The following is a 19100-nucleotide window of genomic DNA, read 5'->3' on the forward strand; positions in this document are numbered from 1 at the left end:
GTGTATGTACAAGTGTTTTCCCTTAGCTTTCTTCTCCCTTACACTGTATCCAGCATAACAAATAATAATAAGATACGACCATAGATGATGTTCTAGCTATAATATAATCCTACCGATAATATAATCTAATGATGCTGCTTTTATGCTATGCCGACTCACTGCTTTATTGCCATGGTGAAGAAAGGTTACAAAACAATATAGCCAATGTGACCACGTGACCTCGTTTTGTTAAAAAAAAATACACACACACAGAGAAAAAGAGACCTGAAGGGCATACTTCAAAATATTAACAGTGGCTACTCTGGCTGGGAGGATTATAAATGGTATTCATTTTCACCTCTGCGCCAATCACTATTTTTTTGCTAATAAATGTGGGTTACATTTGTAATACAGAAAAAGGCAGTGAAAAGATTACTTTTAAAAACCCACAGTTTATTGAGCACCTACTGCGTGCATGTTTTATCCTAGATACTAAGGTGAGTGAGGCACGGCCCCCGCCCGCCAGGAGCTCACAGCCCGTGTGGGAGACGACAGCCACATCACATGATAAATTCCCTGCCATTCCCGCGCACAGGGACATCACGGGGAATTGATCTCTTCCTGATGGGCAGGAAGGGAGAGGGAGGGAGAGGAGGCTGCATTTGAGAACAACCGTCCCACAGCAGGCGGGTCCCAGGCGGCTGGCATTCTTTTAAGCACGCTGAGCTGGTGCATGGATTGGGACCGCCGTCCTGAGGTCCTGAGTGTGCCCAGCACCGAGCAGAGTCGGGTGCACAGTAGGGTGACAGGAGATACCAACAGGGAGACGGAAGGAAGAGCAGGGGCTGAGCCTGAGGTAAGAAGGGCAGGCCTGGCCAGACTCTCGGCTCCTCAGTGGAGGAACTGCATGGATGTACCCTGCCGACTGGTGCTGATACCAGCCCTGACTTGGGAGGGACGGCCAGGGTGGGGCGTCTCCCGGCTGGGCGCTGGCCATGGTGCTGGGAGTCCGTGTGTTGGAAACGGATGCGGGTCCTTGGACGGTGACTCCATGACTCGGAGGCTGTGACACAGACTAGCTTCTGCGCCTCTCTGAGCCGCACCTAACCGGGATGCCGAGAGGCAAGAGGAGACAGCAGAGTACGCTCCTTGGTACCCAGGACTGAAGGCACCTCTGCAGTGTCAAACTAACAACTGGTGCTTCAGATTTCAGGAGGCAGGATTCAATGAATTCGCCCGAGGTCTTCTATTTATTGTTTTAATTTTTAATTTTAAAAAAATATAGCCTTGTGTACACTTCAAGGCCTTCTGGTTAAAACTGGAATCCAGCACACTCTTATTAGCTGAGCAAGAAGTCTATCTCAGCTGGGACGGTGCGACCAGCTGGAATCTACCTCGGCTGAAGGCACACCCAGCTGGTGGGCAACTTCTTTGCCCAACGTCACCCTTGGCAAGTTCGTGTTCCCCAAGGGCGGGGAGGCCATGTGACCCGATCAAGGGGCGTGGACTTGGCTGTGCTGAGAACTGCCAGGTGGAAGAAGGGACCCAGCAGGGCTGGTTTTCAGCACTGAGCAGCGAGATTCCCCGGGAAGAACCCAAGCTCTGTGGTGGCGGAGACCTGGGTTCAAAGGCAGCTCCGCTGCTTACCGCTGCATGGCCTTTAAAGCAACGGTGATCACAGAGACCACTGTCCCTGCTCACTGCACGGTTACGTGGTCACTACCGTACCTAAGCCTCTTACAAACACCAATTTGTTCAAAAAATAATAGTTCATGTTTAATGAGCAGTTTACCAGCAGCAGCTGCTGCAGTCTGGGGACATGACCATGCCTGGCCGCATGTCGAGTGCTTCACAAATACTATCTCATCCAAATAATAATAGTCATTATTATTATTATTCATGATGATGATGGTATTAGGGGCTAAATCGTGTCCCCCCAAATTTCTATGTTGAACCACTAGCCCCCAGCACCACAGAAGTGACTACATTTGGTGATATGGGCCTTTAAAGTGGTGATGAAGGTAAAAAGGGGTCGTTAGGGTGGGATCTGATCCAGTGCGCCCGGTGTCCTTCTGAGAAGAGGAGATTAGGACACAGAGGGACGACCACGTGAGGACACAGGGAGAAGACGGCCGTCTACACGTCCAGGAGAGAGGCCTCGGAGGGAACCAACCCTCCAGACACCTTCACTCAAGACTCCCAGCCTCCAGGACAGTGAGAAGATACATTTCTGTGGTTGAAGCCCCCTGGTCTGCGGTACTTTACGGCGGCCCCGGCAAACGAGCACAGATGTCATAACAGTAATCCCAGCGAGCGAGTGTTGCCGGTCTTCCCTCTGGGCTCAGGGCTGGGCCCGGGGCCTCCCACTCAGTACCTCAGTGGCCCTGGGCAGCAGGCACTGTGGGTCCCCAGGTACAGGTGAGCTCTCAGAGGCTCAGAGAGGCTAACATCTCGCCCAAGGGCACACAGCTGCCTGGTGACTTCATGCTGCCTTTCTGAGCCTCCGGGTTTGCATCTGCAAAGGGTCATCCTGCAATTTACCCTCCGGACTAGAACCCTTGTTATTATCACCCATCGGAATTCGGGTCAGGAATAGCCCTAGCCCAACTAGAATGAGAGTTCGGGGAGTGAAAAGCAGTGTTGAGAAGAGCGAATCCCATCTCCATCATGTGAGAGAAAAATGAGGCCCTGGCCGGGTGGCGGGGGGGATGAGAGAGGCGACTTGTCCCAAGTCACCGGCTGTCCTTCGGGTGTGCAGCTGGGTCAAGACACCCAGCCCAGGGCTCGCCCCCCTTCCCCTCCCCCACCCTGCACAGGCTCTTTCCCAGACAATGACGTTCGCCACTTAGACGAGTAAACTAGCAAATAATTACAACAATCACCTTCCATTTCTAATCCCACCACCCAGAGGTAACTGTTATTAACTATTCGCTAAAATGTTCCCAATCATTTTTAGACTTGTATGTGCACGTACACACATACACACACAAATACCCATACCCATAATACACACGCACGCACACACACGTGCACATATACACATATGCGTACACACATACGCACATACACACACACACGTACCCGTACATACATGTACACACAAATACATACACACACCAACGAAAATGGGATCACATAACACGTATTACCCTTCACATGCATCTTCTAAAAACACGTTAGGAACTTTCCACAGCGGCGGGCACAGATCTGCACCGTTACTTGTGCCACGTGCCCGAGTGTTATTTACGCAGGTGAGTCCTGGCTGTGGGGATGCGGGTGTGACTCACCGACACCTCTGTAGTCACAGCTGTGAGCACACATCTCTGCGCACCTGTCGCCATATCCCGGGCAGCCGTGGTCACACAGCACATCCACACTGGGGGCTCCGACCCAGCCTCACGGTCTGCACCAATCTCTCCCGCGGCCTCCGGCGCGGTGCTGGCCCCGGTCCCCCACTCCGAGGGCACTCTCAGCAACGACCCCAGGCCCCGGGGCCCCTCCCCACTCTCCACAGAGAGAATCCAACTTACATAAATCACGCGGCTCGGAGACCCTGAGGTGCTGGAAGCAGGGGCGGAAATGATGCTCTCTGCAGAGGTTCTGGTTTCCTAGGAGAGGAGGAGATAGGAGGAGGCTGAGGCAGACTGTCAACGCGAAGAACCTTTCAGAGGCAATTACACTCCAACAGAAATGCCGGCTCACGAGATACTTTTCATTTGCAGGTTGAAAGAATTGTTAAAATAAACACGCAGGCTTGAATGAACGACAGCACAGCTGTAATTAGAAGACACAGCAGGTGACCCTGGCTGCAAGCAACGCAGCCACGCTTTCAGCGCCGGCCGGAATCGCTCCCGTGATCACCAAGCTTTCACGGCGTCAAGATTATCTGTTTTTCGGAGGATGAGAGCAAGCGATGCAGTTTCCGTGTTTCTGCGTGCTCCAACGGCAAAGGCAGAATTGCGCTGCTCAGAGACTGTATTCTCCATGTCGATTACGGGGGATGTACTGCAGCTCGTTCCACCAGCCCCGCCTCTGTTGTCTGACTCGGCGGCCCTCATCCCTGCTGGGACCACCCACGTACCTAACTCTCCACACCTCCCACGTGCCCCGTCTAAACGGGACCCATCTCCACAAAGGGCCCCCCTCTCCCTACCCACTCACGGCTCCTCTCTTGTTTTCTAAGCAGGCCCCTTCCTCCCACCCTCTGGAATTCTGTCCAGCCCCTCTCAGTGGTCCACACCCGCTGCAATGACGCCAGCAGCCTGGGAGGGGCCGCATTATGAACTGAATTGCACCCCTCCAAAACTCATACGTTGAAGTCAACACCCCAGTTCCCCAGAATGTGATTGTATTTGGAGGTATAGGACATTTAAGGATGCAATTAGGTTTAAACAGAGTCTTTAGGACAGGCCTGGATCCAATCTGACTGGTGTCCTTAGAAGAACAGGAGACTAGGACACAGATATGCACAGAGGGATGACATGTGAGGACACAGGGAGAAGACGGCCCTCTACATGCCCAGGAGAGAGGCCTCAGGAGAAACCAACCTGCCCACACCTTGATCTTGGACGTCCAGCCTCCAGGACTGTGAGAAAATACATATCTGCTGTTCAGATCCCCAAGTCTGTGGCATTTTGTATGGCAGCCCCAGGACGCTAACACCCATCATAGACCCCCGCCAAGTGGATGACCCCCAGGTCTGGCTACACTCAGCACAACACCAGCGAGAATGGGACAACACCAGGACCAGATGTGAGGCCGACACGGTAGTGGGAGGGACAAACCTGAAAGGCATAGGGGGTGGTGCCTGGGTAAACCTGATTGGAAGCCTGGTTCTGCATCTAGAAGGGAAAGAGAAGAGGGCGAGGGTGTGCTGCTCTGTGGTCATCTCTGCGCTCGGTCACTCGTCCAGCTGGTCCATCCCCTCTCCTTGCCCCAGTTATGACCCTGGCATCCTCTTGAGGCCTGCCCTGCTTCCCCGGGCCCCTCGGAGGCAGGGGCTGGGGTCCCTCAAGGAGCTCAGCCGGACCCCTGAGGCTCGGCCACCCCCAGTAAAACACAACGTCAAGTGCTGTTGCAAAGGAGATGCACCGTCGGAGGCCAGTAACACTGGGTCTGTTTTATCACTGCCCCTGTGGCCAGGTTGCCTATTTTACTAGGCAAAAATGATGTACGCACACATTTAATACATTTGAAAGAAAACTTTGACTCTCAGCTTCCTTCTCTATGAAATGGAGAAACCTGCTTGGAAGGTGCTTTCTGTTTCTGAGGACTCAGGCACAGCCTGTTAGGGGCTTGGCACTGGTAAATCATCCTTACTTTTATTTCAGTTCAGTTTATTCCAGCTCACGGCAGGAAGCCCCTTCTTTGCAAAGGTGACGAACACTGGTTGTTTTAAAAGAAAAGTGCCCCTAAGCTGAGAGCTGCAGCAGTGGCACAAGAACTGTCCCCCAGACCAAGAGGGACACTTCCTGGCACAGGTGGGGCAGCACCGGCTTACTGTCACCATGACCCTGACGGAAGGGGGCTCGGGCTCTTTGAGCGGCCGCGGGCGCCTGGGTTTGCTCTGGCACGTTTCAGGGTCCCGAGCAGGCAGGTGGGTGGCTGTACGGTGCTCCCCTCCCTGTGCCAGGTTCCCAGCCCTGGAAAGGGCCAGGGCGTCCCCACGTCCCACAGGTCAGGGAGCCCAGACACGAGGGGGCCGAGTCCAGGTGATTCTCCCAGAGTCAGGAGACCTGGGCTTTCTCTCACTTTCTCCCTACCCTGACTCCAATTCGTTCCAAGGAGCCTCACAATCAAACCCAATACCCAGTTGTGTTCTCCAGGGCCTTGTTCACACCAGCAAAGGGCCGGGCAGCTCACCCAGCCCTGTCCCCACCGCTCAGCCTGGTCCTGGGAAGCGTCGTCCTACAACAGGGACGGGGGCGCCTGGTTCTCATTAAGGTCACACACAAGCTGCATGGACACCAAGTGAGGGGTCAGCACCCACTCATCTCCAACTTAAAGCCTAGGGGATGAGGCTCAGAGAGGGCTAGTGATTTGCCCAAGGTCACACAGCTGGGCAGAGGCAGAGTCCAACACCAAGGCTTGCTCTCCCACCCCGGCGGCCACTGCGAATTCCACTAAAACGTTCTCACTCATGCTCAGTCACCCCGTCCTTGCGTTTGGGCCTCTGGGACCATCTCAACAAGCCTGTCTTCTCCCTGCTCAGCGGCCTCATAGTCAGCGCAGGGGCTCTTGCTTCCTCCCAGGTCCCCCCGCAGTAAGCAGCCCGGACCTCTGTGCCCCGGGTTGGGGGTTGGGGGTGGGGGTGGGGAAGGACATGGGCTCTTGACACGGTAACCGTGGAGACCCGCAGCCTGGGGGACCAACCCGGTCAGTCCAGACTCCCTCTGCCCCCACCAGAGCAGGAGCCCGCCCGGCTGTCCCCGGCCGCCTTCTCCACGCAAGGAGCTCCTCTCCAGCTACTCAGCTGACACAGGGCCGCCCCTTGCCATGGCTCTGAGACCCACATTCAATCCCCAGCAGATCGCGGCTCCTCAGACTCGGGACCCAGAGTCAGAACAGGGCTGGGCCCTGTGACCCACCTTCCCGCACACCTGCCAAGTCTCAGCTCCGGGAAGCTGGCCTCCCCCTCACCCTGCGGCCCATCCAGCTGGCCCCGTCCCTCCCCCTGTCACAGGCAAGCATCCTGCACCCTGGAACCTGCCCATCTGTCTCCCCTGCCAGATGACGTGGGCCCTCCTGTAGGGCAGGGACCCGCTGGTCTTATTCACCTCTGTACTCCCGGTACCCAGCCTGGAAGGGACACAGCAGGTGCTCAGTGGCTGTGTGTTGAATGACCAAGTGATCCAATGCCCAACGATGCACTGGGGATGGGCAGTTAGGACCACAGCCTTCCGACGGGTTTTCCCTGGGCACGCTCAGCAGACGCACGTCCTTGTCCTGGGGGGCACCCATCCCCCAGGGGAGCACACGGTCAGGGAGACCTTCCAGGCAGTGAGGAAGGACTGCCCTCCCTCTCCTGGCTCGGCCTGGCACGGACTCCAGTGCTGGCCCCTGTTGCTGGACGCAGAGATGGAGCTGGCTCCCGGGGGTCCTGGAGCCCACTGGGCCTGGCGTGAGGGGCGCTAGTTAGATGACTGCTGAGCAGCCCTCCAGACCAGTGAGTTAGCTCTCCTCTGGATTACCACATAACAGTGGAGCTGCCTCCACCCAGAGGCCGGACTCAGAGGGAGTTAGTGACGCCACCTCTGCTGCACTTCTCAGGGGCTGATGGCCCCCTGAGCAGACCCCGCTGGGCTGACCCGGAGCTGACCGGGTCTGGCTGGTTCGTGTGCATTAGCTGCCTTGCAGGCAGTGAACGATACAGAAAAGTACAGCTCTCTCCCTGCCGCCCGGGCAGGGAGCAGTCAGCTGGCTGGGAGAACTATCTCCAAGGGGACCTGAGTGCCCAGGGAAAATCATCTGTGCCTGTGCCATCCACCCACTGCCCTGTCCCCCTACCATCCTGTCCACGCACTGCCCGGCCCGCCCACTGCCCCGCCCACCCACTGCCCTGTCCACACTGCCCCACCACCCACTGCCCCGCCCACCACTGCCCCGCCCACCCACTGCCCTATCCACACTGCCCCGCCCACCACTGCCCTGTCCACTCACTGCCACACCCCTCACTGCCCCGCCCACCACTGCCCTGTCCACTCACTGCCACACTCCTCACTGCCCCGCCCACCACTGCCCCGCCCACCAACTGCCCCATCCACCACTTCCCTGTCCACCCAATGCCCAGCCCACCACTGCCCTGTCCACTCACTGCCCCGCCCACCACTGCCCTGTCCACTCACTGCCACACCCCTCACGGCCCCACCCACCACTGCCCCGCCCACCACTGCCCTGTCCACTCACTGCCACACCCCTCACTGCCCTGCCCACCACTGCCCTGTCCACTCACTGCCCCGCCCACCACTGCCCTGTCCACTCACTGCCACACCCCCTCACTGCCCTGTCCACCCACTGACATGCCCACTCACTGTCCGGCCCACCAGGCCCAGAATTTATTCTCATTTCCTGGGCGAGACAGAAGAGGCTCTGAGGGGCGGAGGTGGGGCTGGGACCCGGGGAGGGTGAAACAAGGGACAAGCAGGGCATGACTGGGGCCTGGATCCTGTCCCAGGACACGGAAGGGCAACTGTTGTTGGGCTGCTGGCCTCTGCCCCAAATGTTCCCAAAGCATCTGTGGAAACAAGCCCAGGAAGCCAACTCCAGGGCAAAGACCAGCCCCCGGGGCAACGAGCCTTCCCTTCCTCCCTGCCCTGCCGGCCTTCAGCATTCAGAGGGCCTCCCTTCTGCTGGGCCAGTGGCCTCTAGGCTGAGAGCAGAGGTGGCTGCTGCCACCAGGCCTGGCAGCAGCTGGGCTCCCTGCAGGCCCCGAGGCCAGCTCAACAGCGGGTCCAGAATCCAGGGGCTGGTGCTGGGCACGCTGACCTGGTTAGGGGAGGCTCTGGGGACACACAGGACCGGGGCACGTGGTCCTCCTCCGCGGAGCCCTCCCACCCCGGTTCAGGGCCACCTTTCCCCAGGTCGCCATGACACACCAGGGGTAGCAGGATGGTCCCCACGGCCCTCGGACATAACGTGCACCTACGTCCACCTGTTCCTGCCTCTATCACGAACAGCAGGGCTTGAGATTTAGTCACCTCGGTGCCACAAGCCAAGAGCCATGAATGATTCACGAAGGGGCAGATGCCCAAAAAGCAGCAGCTTCCAAACCCACTGAAATCAACTGCTAAAGAAAATGGGAGGATTTCCCTCTGTTCAGTTCTTTCAGAACGGGCTTGGCAAGAGTGTGCTGAATTGGGCTGGGTCCCACCCACCCCGAGGGCCCGATACGAGGAGGGTCCCCTCCACCAGCCCATGCCCCCATCACGTCTTCTGGGCCGAAGTTCATGAGGTGGGTCTCCATCCAGCCCCACCAGGAACTCCCAACCCCTGAGCCCCCGCGGTGTCTGCTAGGTCTGGGGACAGGTTTCTGCTCTGGCTCTGCTCACTCCCCACAGCCAAGGGTCGGGGACTCCGCAGCCCTGACCCCTCGCTCCCACAGCGCAAGGGATCATTGCAGGACTCAACGAACAGAACCAGCATCAACAGTAAAGAGCGAAGTACGCCCAACAGCAGAGCTCCGCCCCTTTCCTCCTGGAGCAGAATTCCTCTGGGCAACGGTCCCTCCTGCCAAACACAGCTGCCAGAGTCTCAGGGAGCCACTGAGACCCCCGGATCGGCCGGCCTCCCACGCTTTTCCCGGGGGACCTGCCTGACTCTCCAGCCTCTGCTCCTCTCAGCCCCTCCCCACCTCCACCCAGGGACCCCGGTCACCTTGGCCTCTTGACCCAAAGCTGCCACCAGCAGAGCGAGCCCCTCAGCCCCGAAAGGAATTCTGGGCATCCCACGGGCTTGGGTCCGAGAAGGCTGGGTCTGAGCTCCGCAGTGATCCCAGCGTCACTCTGCACACCCCACGCGGGCACGGTAGTAACCCCGTGGGTCCCCCCGCCTCCTGCAGCAGTTTCCCGTCCATCTCCCAAACATGGATGCAGACCCGCTGCTATGCGGCATTTGAGTAGCCAGGGTCTTCAAGGGCCCACCGCCATCCGGCTCATCCGGAGCCAGTTTGGTGGCTTTAAAAGGGTTGGCATGCCTGGGACACCACGCATGGGGGACAGAGTGGAAAGCCAGGGGTTGCTGGCGTCCTGAGGCTGGGCCAGGAGTTCTGTGGGTCACACACCACTCGCCGCCCGGGGCCCGTCTGCACTATCCTGGGGCCCTGCAGGGCGTGGCTCCCAGTGGGGGTCCTGCAGGGGTGGGGGGCTCCCTGGCACAGGGCCTGGTAGTGCCTGACAGAGCAAAGCTGGCTGACACGCCTCCCCTCAAGGGCCTGTGGTCCCCTGGGCTGCAGTTCACCCTGGATTCACTTCCTTCCTTCAGCCCGCAGACGCTTGAGTGTGTCACCTGTCAGGACTCGTGTGGGAGCCGGGAATTCAGGACAGAGAGACTGGAGCCTTTCCTGCAGGCTTTTAGGGAAGAGGGAGCTGCATGCGGGATGTGAGTTGAGGACGTGGGGCAGGAGGAGGAGTTGGCAAGGTCTTCGGGGGCTGACATTCTGGGTGAATCTTAAAACCCAAAGGAGGAGTTTGCCAGGATACGCGATGCAAAGGCACGAGAGGGCATCTCCGGCGGAAGGAACGCGTTTGCGAAGGTGCAGGGGAGAAAGGGAGCAGTGAGGACAGAGGCGCGGTAGCCCGGGGGCAGTGGGACCCCTCCCCTGCTCAATGCACCGCCACCCAAGCCAAAGGGAGCTTGCCCTGTTCCTGCCCCAGGGCCTTTGCACGAACCCCCACCCTGCCTGGAACCGCACTCCCTCTCCCTCTCTTCAGGGCTGGCATCGTCTCATCTTCTGGCTCAGCTCCTGGTCATTTCCTCTGGAGGACCACCTCCACCCCCCCAACCATCCCAGGCAAAGTCGGTCCTTCCCCTGCTCTCCTGCCCCGCCAACCACTGCTGCATTATCTGCTTGCTGAGGCGTCGATTTCTGCCTCTCTCTGGGACGCCAGCCCCGGAAGGGTCAGGGATATGCCGGCCTCCTTTCTCACACTGCACCTGCAGCCTGGCGCCCAGCACAGGCCCTCTGAGAGGCAAGGAATTTGACCTGGCCTAGAGGGTGGTCTAGCCTGGCCCAGAGGGAGGTCTTGCCCTAGTTTCTGGAAGGTGATCGTACCCGATAGGATGTCTCTGTTTAGGGAGGGGGCTGACTGCACCCAAAATTCTTAGAGTGGGGCTGGCCATGCCAGAAAGAGCAACCCTATGATTCTGGTGGTCTTGGGTCATGTCACCTGGAGAGTGAAATCAACCACATGGCAACCAATCAATCAACCAACCAACCAATCAATCATTTAATGGAGCACCGATAAGGTCTCTGGTCCTGGAGCTTCCCTGGTTGGCAATACTCCATGTGCGCTGTCACCCATCACTGGGAGGGGCCGAGTCTGGACTCCACGGGGAGAAGACGATGACACCGTGTGTCCGGACCCCTCCTGGACCCTGCCCCGTGCTGGGCTGATTTCACTCTGTATCTCCCCCCGCCCCCTGCCGGGATAAACCGTAACCGGGGCTGTAACAGTTCCGTGAGTCCTTCAGATGCACTAATGAACCTGCGGGCAGCGTGAGGACCCCTCGAACTAGCCGTTGGCGTCAGAATTATGGATGGTCTTGGAGACCCGCTGTTTGGAGACCCGCTAACTTTGCAGTTGTCCCAAAACGTTCGCAGCCATCAGCGTCCACTGAACAAAGGAAGAGGTCGGCAGGGCCAGTGCGGGAAGGCCCCTGGTCCCACCCAGCAGCTGATCTACCTGTTTACACCTCACCACTGCCAGGCCTCGGGCCACCTGCCCCACAGCCTGGTGGGACCGGCCGGCAAGCCCGCAGACGCAGCCAGCGTCCTCCTAACCGTGTGAGGATAGCGCAGAAGCCGGGGAAAAGGCGTCGGAAGAGACTGAATTCCACCAACCTTGCTCTTGTCTTCAGTCCTGGCTGCCTGTCGACATGCCGGGTGCCAGATGGAGGAGCCTGTGGACGGATTCCCAAGAGGGACGTGTTAGTGGTACTTCCGGAGATGCAGGGGCCGTGCGGAGGGTCAGGAGGAGGGAGCCGGCGCCCACACTCGGACCCTCACTCCCCTTCGTCTGTGCCGGAGTCGCAGGTCAGGGCTGGGCCTGGGGCAGATCGCGGGGGCTCACAGCCCCGCCGGGAGGGGGAGGACACGAAACGCCCCACCGTGAGCTGAGGCTCCCATGGGGTCCCTCGGAACCCCGGGCACCCAGACGAGGCTTCTCCCAGGGGGGGCTGTGCGGGTGGCTTCTAGTCAGAGGCAGGGGAGAGAAGAGGGGCTGCCGTGCGCCCTCCCCCGGCTCCTCTCTGTGCGGGTGGGCAGCGGCCAGGCCCAGCCATGGGCACAGTGGGGGGCCGGAGCCCAGTGGGACCTGCCTGGGGAACGAGGGCTTCGGGGCAGGGCCCTCCTTGGGGACGCTCAGGTGGGAACCTTAGGTGTGGGGTGAAGATCAGGGCTGCAGGCTGGGGGCCCGACCCTGCACTCACTCGCGGGGTGTCTGAGTTGTCTCGCTCATGCCGGCCCCGCCCAGCTTCCACAGCTACAGGCGCCACCCTCAAGGTAACAGGTCACCAAGCGCCCCAAGGACCCCAAGGGCCCTGCTCTTTTCTAATTCAAACTCGACCTCCCTGAGTCTCATATTTTTCCCACCTGCACACAGGGCCAACAATAATCCTACCTGGTCAGGTCTTTGGCAGAATTTAATATAACTAAATAGGGGTAAGAACTTCAGGGCCCAGAGCGCTTGCTTCCCCCCTCGGGCCTCCCTGAACCTCAGCCCGACCCCCTTTCTCCCTCCGTCCATCCGTACTCCACTCACGCACCCTCTGCGGGTGGCCACGGCTGCCGTGTCCGCGTCTACATCCACCGCTGCCAGGACAGCCCACGCCCCACGTGGAGGTAGCCTTGTCCATCCCATTCTCACATCCCCCGAACAAGCCACACAGCGTGGACGTAGTAGGGGCCTGGCACACAGCAGGGGCTTAAAAGTGTGGTGGCAGGAAGGAGCTACACCCCATTTCTGCCTGCAAAGCCTCCAGGTCACGTGAGTTAACACCGGGGAAGGGAACTTATTTCTGCTCCTCCCTGGAAAAATATCTGCACCAACTCGGAGCTCCCAGAGAGACCGGGTCTTGGTTGGTTTGTGCGTAAGCTTTTCTTTTTTTAAAACATTGTTTATGATTACAAAGGTAATAGCTGTTTTATTAATTAAAATTTAAACAAGCCTAAAAAAGAATATATAGGAAAATTAAAATCATCTGTAACCTCCTACCTGCTTTGGGTCGGGCTGTCTTCCAGTGTACACATACATATTAAATACAACGTAGGTACACAGTTTTGTATCCTGCGATTTTTGCTTAAAAGTGTCTTAGTATTTCTCCACGTAATTAAATATCAAAACTGTAACTTTAAGGGCTGCATAATATTGCATCGTACGGATTGATGAGAATGACTCTATCTGCTCCTTGCCTGTTAGTTTCAATGTTTTATTTCTAAATAAAGTTGCAGGGAGGGACTTCCCTGGTGGCGCAGCGGTTAAGAATCCGCCCGCCAATGCAGGGGACACGGGTTCGAGCCCTGGTCCAGGAAGATTCCCACATGCCGCGGAGCAACTAAGCCCACGCGCCACAACTACTGAGCCTGTGTTCTAGAGCCCGCGGGCCACAACTACTGAGCCCACGTGCCACAACTACTGAAGCCCGCGTGCCTAGAGCCTGTGCTCCACAACAAGAGAAGCCACCGCAATGAGAAGCCCGCGCACCACAACGAAGAGTAGCCCCCGCTCGCCGCAACTAGAGAAAGCCCACATGCAGCAATGAAGACACAACGCAGCCAAGAATAAATACATTAAAAAAAAAATCCCCGTGCACAGCAACGAAGACACAACGCAGCCAAATAAATAAGTAAATTTATATTTAAAAAAAAAGTTGCGGGGAGTCCATGGTACACGAGCTCCACTCCATCTCTCTGATTTACTTGAGGGCTTCCTAAAAGTGGGGTCTTGGCTCAAAGGGTGTGGGCATTTTTAAGGCTCTTGAGGCATTTTGGCAATTTCCCAGTTTTCGCCCACGAGCCAGGTAAGACGCCCGTTTCCTCCAATCCCCACAGCGTGGGGATGTGTGTTTCCTTTTAACCCTTGTCAACCCAGCGGGAAGAATAACATCAACGCGCTATTTTAATCTGGGTCTCCCTGATATTTAGTGAGAGTCAGACTCCCCCGCCTACGCTCGCTGAGTCTGCAGACAGGAAGGTGCATCCAGGGCTGGGTGGCAGTGCTGGTATTTGGCGGGGGGCACCTCATGTCCCTCGGAGGCCAAAGGGCTCACCGGGACCTCTGCTCCTTGGAGCTTTTACTGCATGGGATTCACCCGTCAAATACGCCCTCCTAGAGCCCCAGCATCCAGGTGGACCAGGCAGAGGGTCTCAGGGTGTCTGTGCAGGGCACGGCCAGAGCCCCAAAGGGGCCCCTCACCGTGGGACTCTGGTGCTCCGTGGAGTGGGGCGTGAAAATCACCGACGGGGTCTGAATCCTTCCGGCACAGACTGGGAAAGAGGCTGGGAGGGGACGGGATGGGCTGCGACATCCCACAGAAAGTCAGGGCAGGTCCCGCATTAGAAACAGGGAGCCCAGAGCCATGAAGAGCATCTTTGTTCTGAGACTGGGTCCCCTTGATGGCCAGCGCGTGTCCCCAAGCTGCCGGCTCGATGCCACTGTGCTAGGCGTCAGTACGTCCTGAAGGTGCCACTTATGGTGGGCGTGGGTGCCTCGGGCAGGGTGACCCCTCCCCACCCAGACATACCAGCACGGCTGGGAGAGGCGTAAAGGACCCTTTTCATAAGCTCTCAAGACTGAAGAACAAGAGGGGACACTGGGGACCAGGCAGTCCTGGCTGACGTCACCCCACGAGGTTCAGTCTCAGAAAGGGAGGCCTGTGTGACACACGGCCCCAGAAGGATGCTGGGTGAGGTCATCCAATGGCCCGTCTGGCCCTACTCAGCTTGCCTCCGGGGTCACGGAGACACAGACGTCCTTGAAAAGACAATGTGACTACAGAGACAGGGGGTCTCAGCATCTAACCCATCCCGCCCAGGCCCCTCGGGGAAGGTCTTCTACCTGCGAGCCCAGTTTCAGCAAGGATCCTGCTGAGCCTCAGCCCCACCTTTGACCTTGCGTCTAGGCTGCTGGCCTGTCTTCAGCAGGAATCCTTCTCGGCCTTTCCTCTTGGTGATTTTCCATCCACCCGTCCCCCCTAATCCCCACCCCCTCCTTGGCTATAAATCCCCCGTCCTTGTCGAATTCGGAGTTGGCCTGATCCCCCTGCCCTTCTGCCATGTCCTGAATACCGTCTTCCTACCGTTTTGACAAGTGTCCAAATAATCTTTCTTTATCAAGGCTTGGGAATGAATAAGCCACAGGGATGGGGTGGGTCTTCAAGGTGATAAAACTAAGTGCAGCTCGAAGGAGAATTGCTAGCACCGCGGTTAATAAACATGTAGAGAAATAGCTGGGAGCTGGGTGCTCCGGTCTGAGTGTTGGTGTAATTTTTTGAACAAGCAGCAATGAGCTGAACAGGGTCACTGCAGAAGGAGGGAGGGGACAACTGGCTGTCACCTGCTGCTTCTCCAGGTCTGGTGGCCGAAGAACGCCTCGCCTTTATTCTATTGTTATTATTATTATTTTAATGGTGAATGGGCTGGGGATTTCCCATTAAATGGGTTAGAAGGTTGGCTGTGTTTTTTCTCCAGAACTCTCTTTACCGACACTTTGGCGACTCCCTTGACCAGGAAAAAAGCCTCAGGAGCGGCCCGTGGTCTCCACACTCATTCATCAATCAAGGGAGGGTAGTGCGGGGGAAGCCCTGAGACATGGACCCCAGGCTGAGGGGCTTCTGGGACAGGCTTGAAGCGACCACAGACACACAGACCACATCCATTTACGTTTGGCTACTGGGACACCAATTTCCAACACTCCTGGATCCTACTCTTGAACTTGGCCTTTTTCTTATCTCGTCCATCTCAGGTTCACGGACATCATGTGGATGGACGATGCAGAACCAGGCAGGCTGTCACTCTGCCGCCGCCAGCGGGTGCTCCGCGGGGAGAGCCCGCTGGGCCCTGGACCCCCATCCCTGCTGGGGGGCGGGGTTCCCTAACTAGCGGGAAAGCTCGCCGACCCGCCAGGGCACACCCAGCACAGGGCGTGGGCCCGGGAGCCGCCTGTTTGGTGCCCTCGGGTCCCGAGCAGCACCGGTCTTCTTCTTACCTTGCAGATACATCTCCTCGCCTTCCGCGAACATCCGGCCGCACCCGACACATAGCGCACACAGAGGGTGGTAGTGCTTCTCCCCGGCCTGGAAAAAGCACAAAGCACGGGCGTTTCTACTCAGGGCACGGCGTGTCCCCACGCAGGTGCTCAGGTGAGGCTGGAAGGCGGGCTGTGTGGTGGAGAGCCCACACCCAGGGGGATGGGACGGGACCGGTGGTGCCCCAGGCCGTCCAGGGTGTGTGAATGTGGCCCCTGCCCGCTGGGGCCACGCCTGGGAGCAGAGACCGGCCTCCAGGAGAGCGCCTGTGTCGCCCACTCCTCCCGGCTCAGCGGTGGATGGGTCTGCCCCACCCACGAGGCAGAGGGGGGCCAGGTCCCGTGCATCTCTGTGTCTTGGTGGGGCGGGGAGGGAGGATCTAGCGTTATTTCCCCAGATGGAGGGACAGGACAGGTGGGGTGAAAGTGATAGATCATTTTCTTTTTGTCTCTCTGTATCGCTCAATTTTCTCAATGAGCGTTTTGCTGTTTTTATCATTCTTGAAATCCATTCAATTCGATTAAAATATTAATACCGAAATAACCAAAACAAAGGACATTGGCAAGTTTGGCTTATTTCTACACGGTACCAAAAAAATCACCCCAAAATACTGTCTTCAGCATGACTGTACAGTGACTATTCCTTCACCTGGGTTGGGGATAGCTGCAGCATGCTGCTAAATGTGGATGTAACCCCCCCTCACTCTTTCCTGAGATGTGAAGGTTAATCACCACTCTCTGAAACTGAATTAGTAATGCTCTGCTGAATCAGTAAGTAACGGGGTGCAAATTCATTACAAGCACCTCGCTTTCCTTCCCCTTCCCCACTGGTGCCTTCGGTGCAAACCAGGCCCGAGGGGGACCCCTGAGTATCAGGGAGGAAGAATCCAGAACAGACTCCCTTCCTGCGTGGGGCCGGAGGTGCCAGTCTGCGTGGCCCACCCATGTCTCCAGGCAAAGGGATGCTTTGGGGAAGCGTGAGAATGCTGAGTGCTCAGTCCTGCCGGCTCTGCGGCCTCCGGCCTTTGCACCTGCAGCCCCTTCCACCTGGACTGCCCTCCCCACTCTCCCACCCGGGACCACCTGGAATGTTCCCGATCTCATCTCCAACGCCACCTCCTCTTGGAAGCTTCCCGTGATTGCTTCCCTGCTCTGGGCTCCCACAGCCCCATTTTCACAGGGTTTGACAATTATTTCGGGTGATTCTTCCCCACTAGACAGTGAGCCTCCGAGGGCAGGTTCTGGCACGGGGCCACTGCAGGAACCCCTAGTCTCAGGGATCTATCTGGGGAGCAGGTCACACTGCGGCACTGGGCCCAGGCACAGTGAGGGTGAAGCTGCCATTTCAGCCTTAAAATGCTGAGCGGTCAGAGCAGCTCCGTCCTTGAGGTACAAACAGGGGATTGGAACAGCGCTGTAGCTTTAACAGAAACCACCTGTTATCAGGTCCCAGTTGTCAACTGATGACTCACGCACTTTAAACATTGTGACCTCTGACCTGTCCTCACGCCTTCCTCAGGCAGGCACCCCCTTCACTCTGGGTCGGGGGGACAACCCACCCTCATGACATCAAACAGCAGGAGTTCTGTGACAGCCACTTGGGGGAGAAAGCACACACTGGTGTCTACACAGCACATCTACACGGCATGTCTACACGTGAGCCAGGTGGAGAGAGAAAGCCGTGGGGACAGTCTGTAAGGGGACAGGCTTGAAACCCCAGCCCGACCAATGAGAATTAAGGCTGAGCAGAGAAACAGCCCTGCGGCCACCGCCAGGGGCCTGCCCAGCGTCCACACTCTTCCCTCTGGAAAGCACCCCCCAACCCAGCAGCTGGCAAACGCCCCCGGTCTCCAAAAATAGCAGCAACGGGGATACCGCTTATTTCTACAGGGAGAGGCAAGAAGCCCTTTCACACACTAACTGGTCTTCATCCTGTGACAACCTGTGAGGTTCATGACTATCTTTGTTTCCATCAGGCACAGAGAGGTGGAGGAAGCTGAGCAAGGTCACACAGCAGGAGGGGGTGGAGCCAGGCTTGGCGCCCAGGAGTCTGGCCTTTGTGGCCTCTGTCCCCAGCCGGGGGGGGTCCCTGACTCTGTGGTGTGCACCCCATGCCCACGCACCCCCAAACGCCACGCCCTGAGCAATCAACTTGGAGGCCTAGAACAGACGCAAGGCTGAGGAAGGAAACCAGACACCGCAGAGCAGATTCCATTTTTACGAAGTTCAAAGCGAGGCAAATGAATCTATACGGTCAGAGTCAGGGTGCTGGCTGCCTTGGGGGCCCCAGGGGGCTGTTTGGGGTGCTGGGCACGTGTTTTCTTGGTCTGGGTGCTGGTGGCTTGGGTGTGTCCAGTGTGTGAGATTCATGGACTCCTCTGTGTGTTACATGCCAGTAAAAGAGTTTTCCCACAAAAGTATAAAACCACAGAAGAAAACACAGGGTTATATTTTGCTGACCCCAGATTCGGCAGTGGATTTTCGGATACGACACGGAAAGCGTGAGCGGCAACAACACAATAGATAAGTTGGACTTCATAAAAATTAACAACTTTTGTGCATCAAAGGATGTTATCAAGAAAGTGAAAAGACAAACTATAGAATGGGAGAGAATATTTGCAAATCATAGATCTGATAAGGGTTTAGGATCAGAATATATAAAGAGCTCTTACAGCTCAACAACAAAAAGACAAACAGTCCAGTTAAAAAATAGGCAAATGGCTTGAACTGACATTTTTTCCCAAAGAAGATACAGGAATGGCCAAGAAGCAAATCAAAGATACTCAACATCACTGTCATTAAGGAAAGGCAAATCCAAACGACAATGAGATACTGCCTCACACCCACGAGGGCGACTATAATTAAAACAAAACGAAATGGAAAATAACAAGTGCTGGTGAGGATATGGAGAAATTGGAACCCTTGCACGTCGGTGGTGGGGATGTAAAATGGTGTTGCCACTGTGGAAAACACTTTGTCAGTGCCTCCAAAAGTTAAACACGGAACTACCATACAACCCAGCAATTCCACTCCTAGGTATTTAAGAAAAAGGAAGAGAACAAAAAAAATAAAAACATGGGTCCACACAAAAACGCGTACATAGATCTTCACAGCAGCATTATTCCCAACAGTCAGAAGGTGGAACCAGCCCAAATGTCCAAA

At 56.9% G+C, this 19100-nt stretch overlaps 1 protein-coding gene across 15 annotated transcripts in view; it reads right to left on the reverse strand.

The window, feature by feature from the left end:
* The window catches only part of ABLIM2 (actin binding LIM protein family member 2), a 151012-nt gene that overhangs the window by 55556 nt on the left and 76356 nt on the right, over window positions 1-19100 (reverse strand). For all 15 annotated transcript variants that reach the window (XR_009008365.1, XR_009008375.1, XR_009008372.1 and 12 more), the window contains exons 7-9: window positions 15900-15987; window positions 11537-11595; window positions 3510-3587 (exon numbers count right to left, since the gene is read on the reverse strand). Coding sequence is in view for 2 of the 15 variants with exons in the window: in XM_007172317.2 (XP_007172379.2) it covers window positions 3510-3587; window positions 11537-11595; window positions 15900-15987 (225 nt within the window). In the remaining 13 variants the exon portion in view is untranslated. The remainder of the gene's footprint in view (window positions 1-3509; window positions 3588-11536; window positions 11596-15899; window positions 15988-19100) is intronic.

Source organism: Balaenoptera acutorostrata, chromosome 5 (assembly GCF_949987535.1).
Source record: "Balaenoptera acutorostrata chromosome 5, mBalAcu1.1, whole genome shotgun sequence".
Taxonomy (NCBI): domain Eukaryota; kingdom Metazoa; phylum Chordata; class Mammalia; order Artiodactyla; family Balaenopteridae; genus Balaenoptera; species Balaenoptera acutorostrata.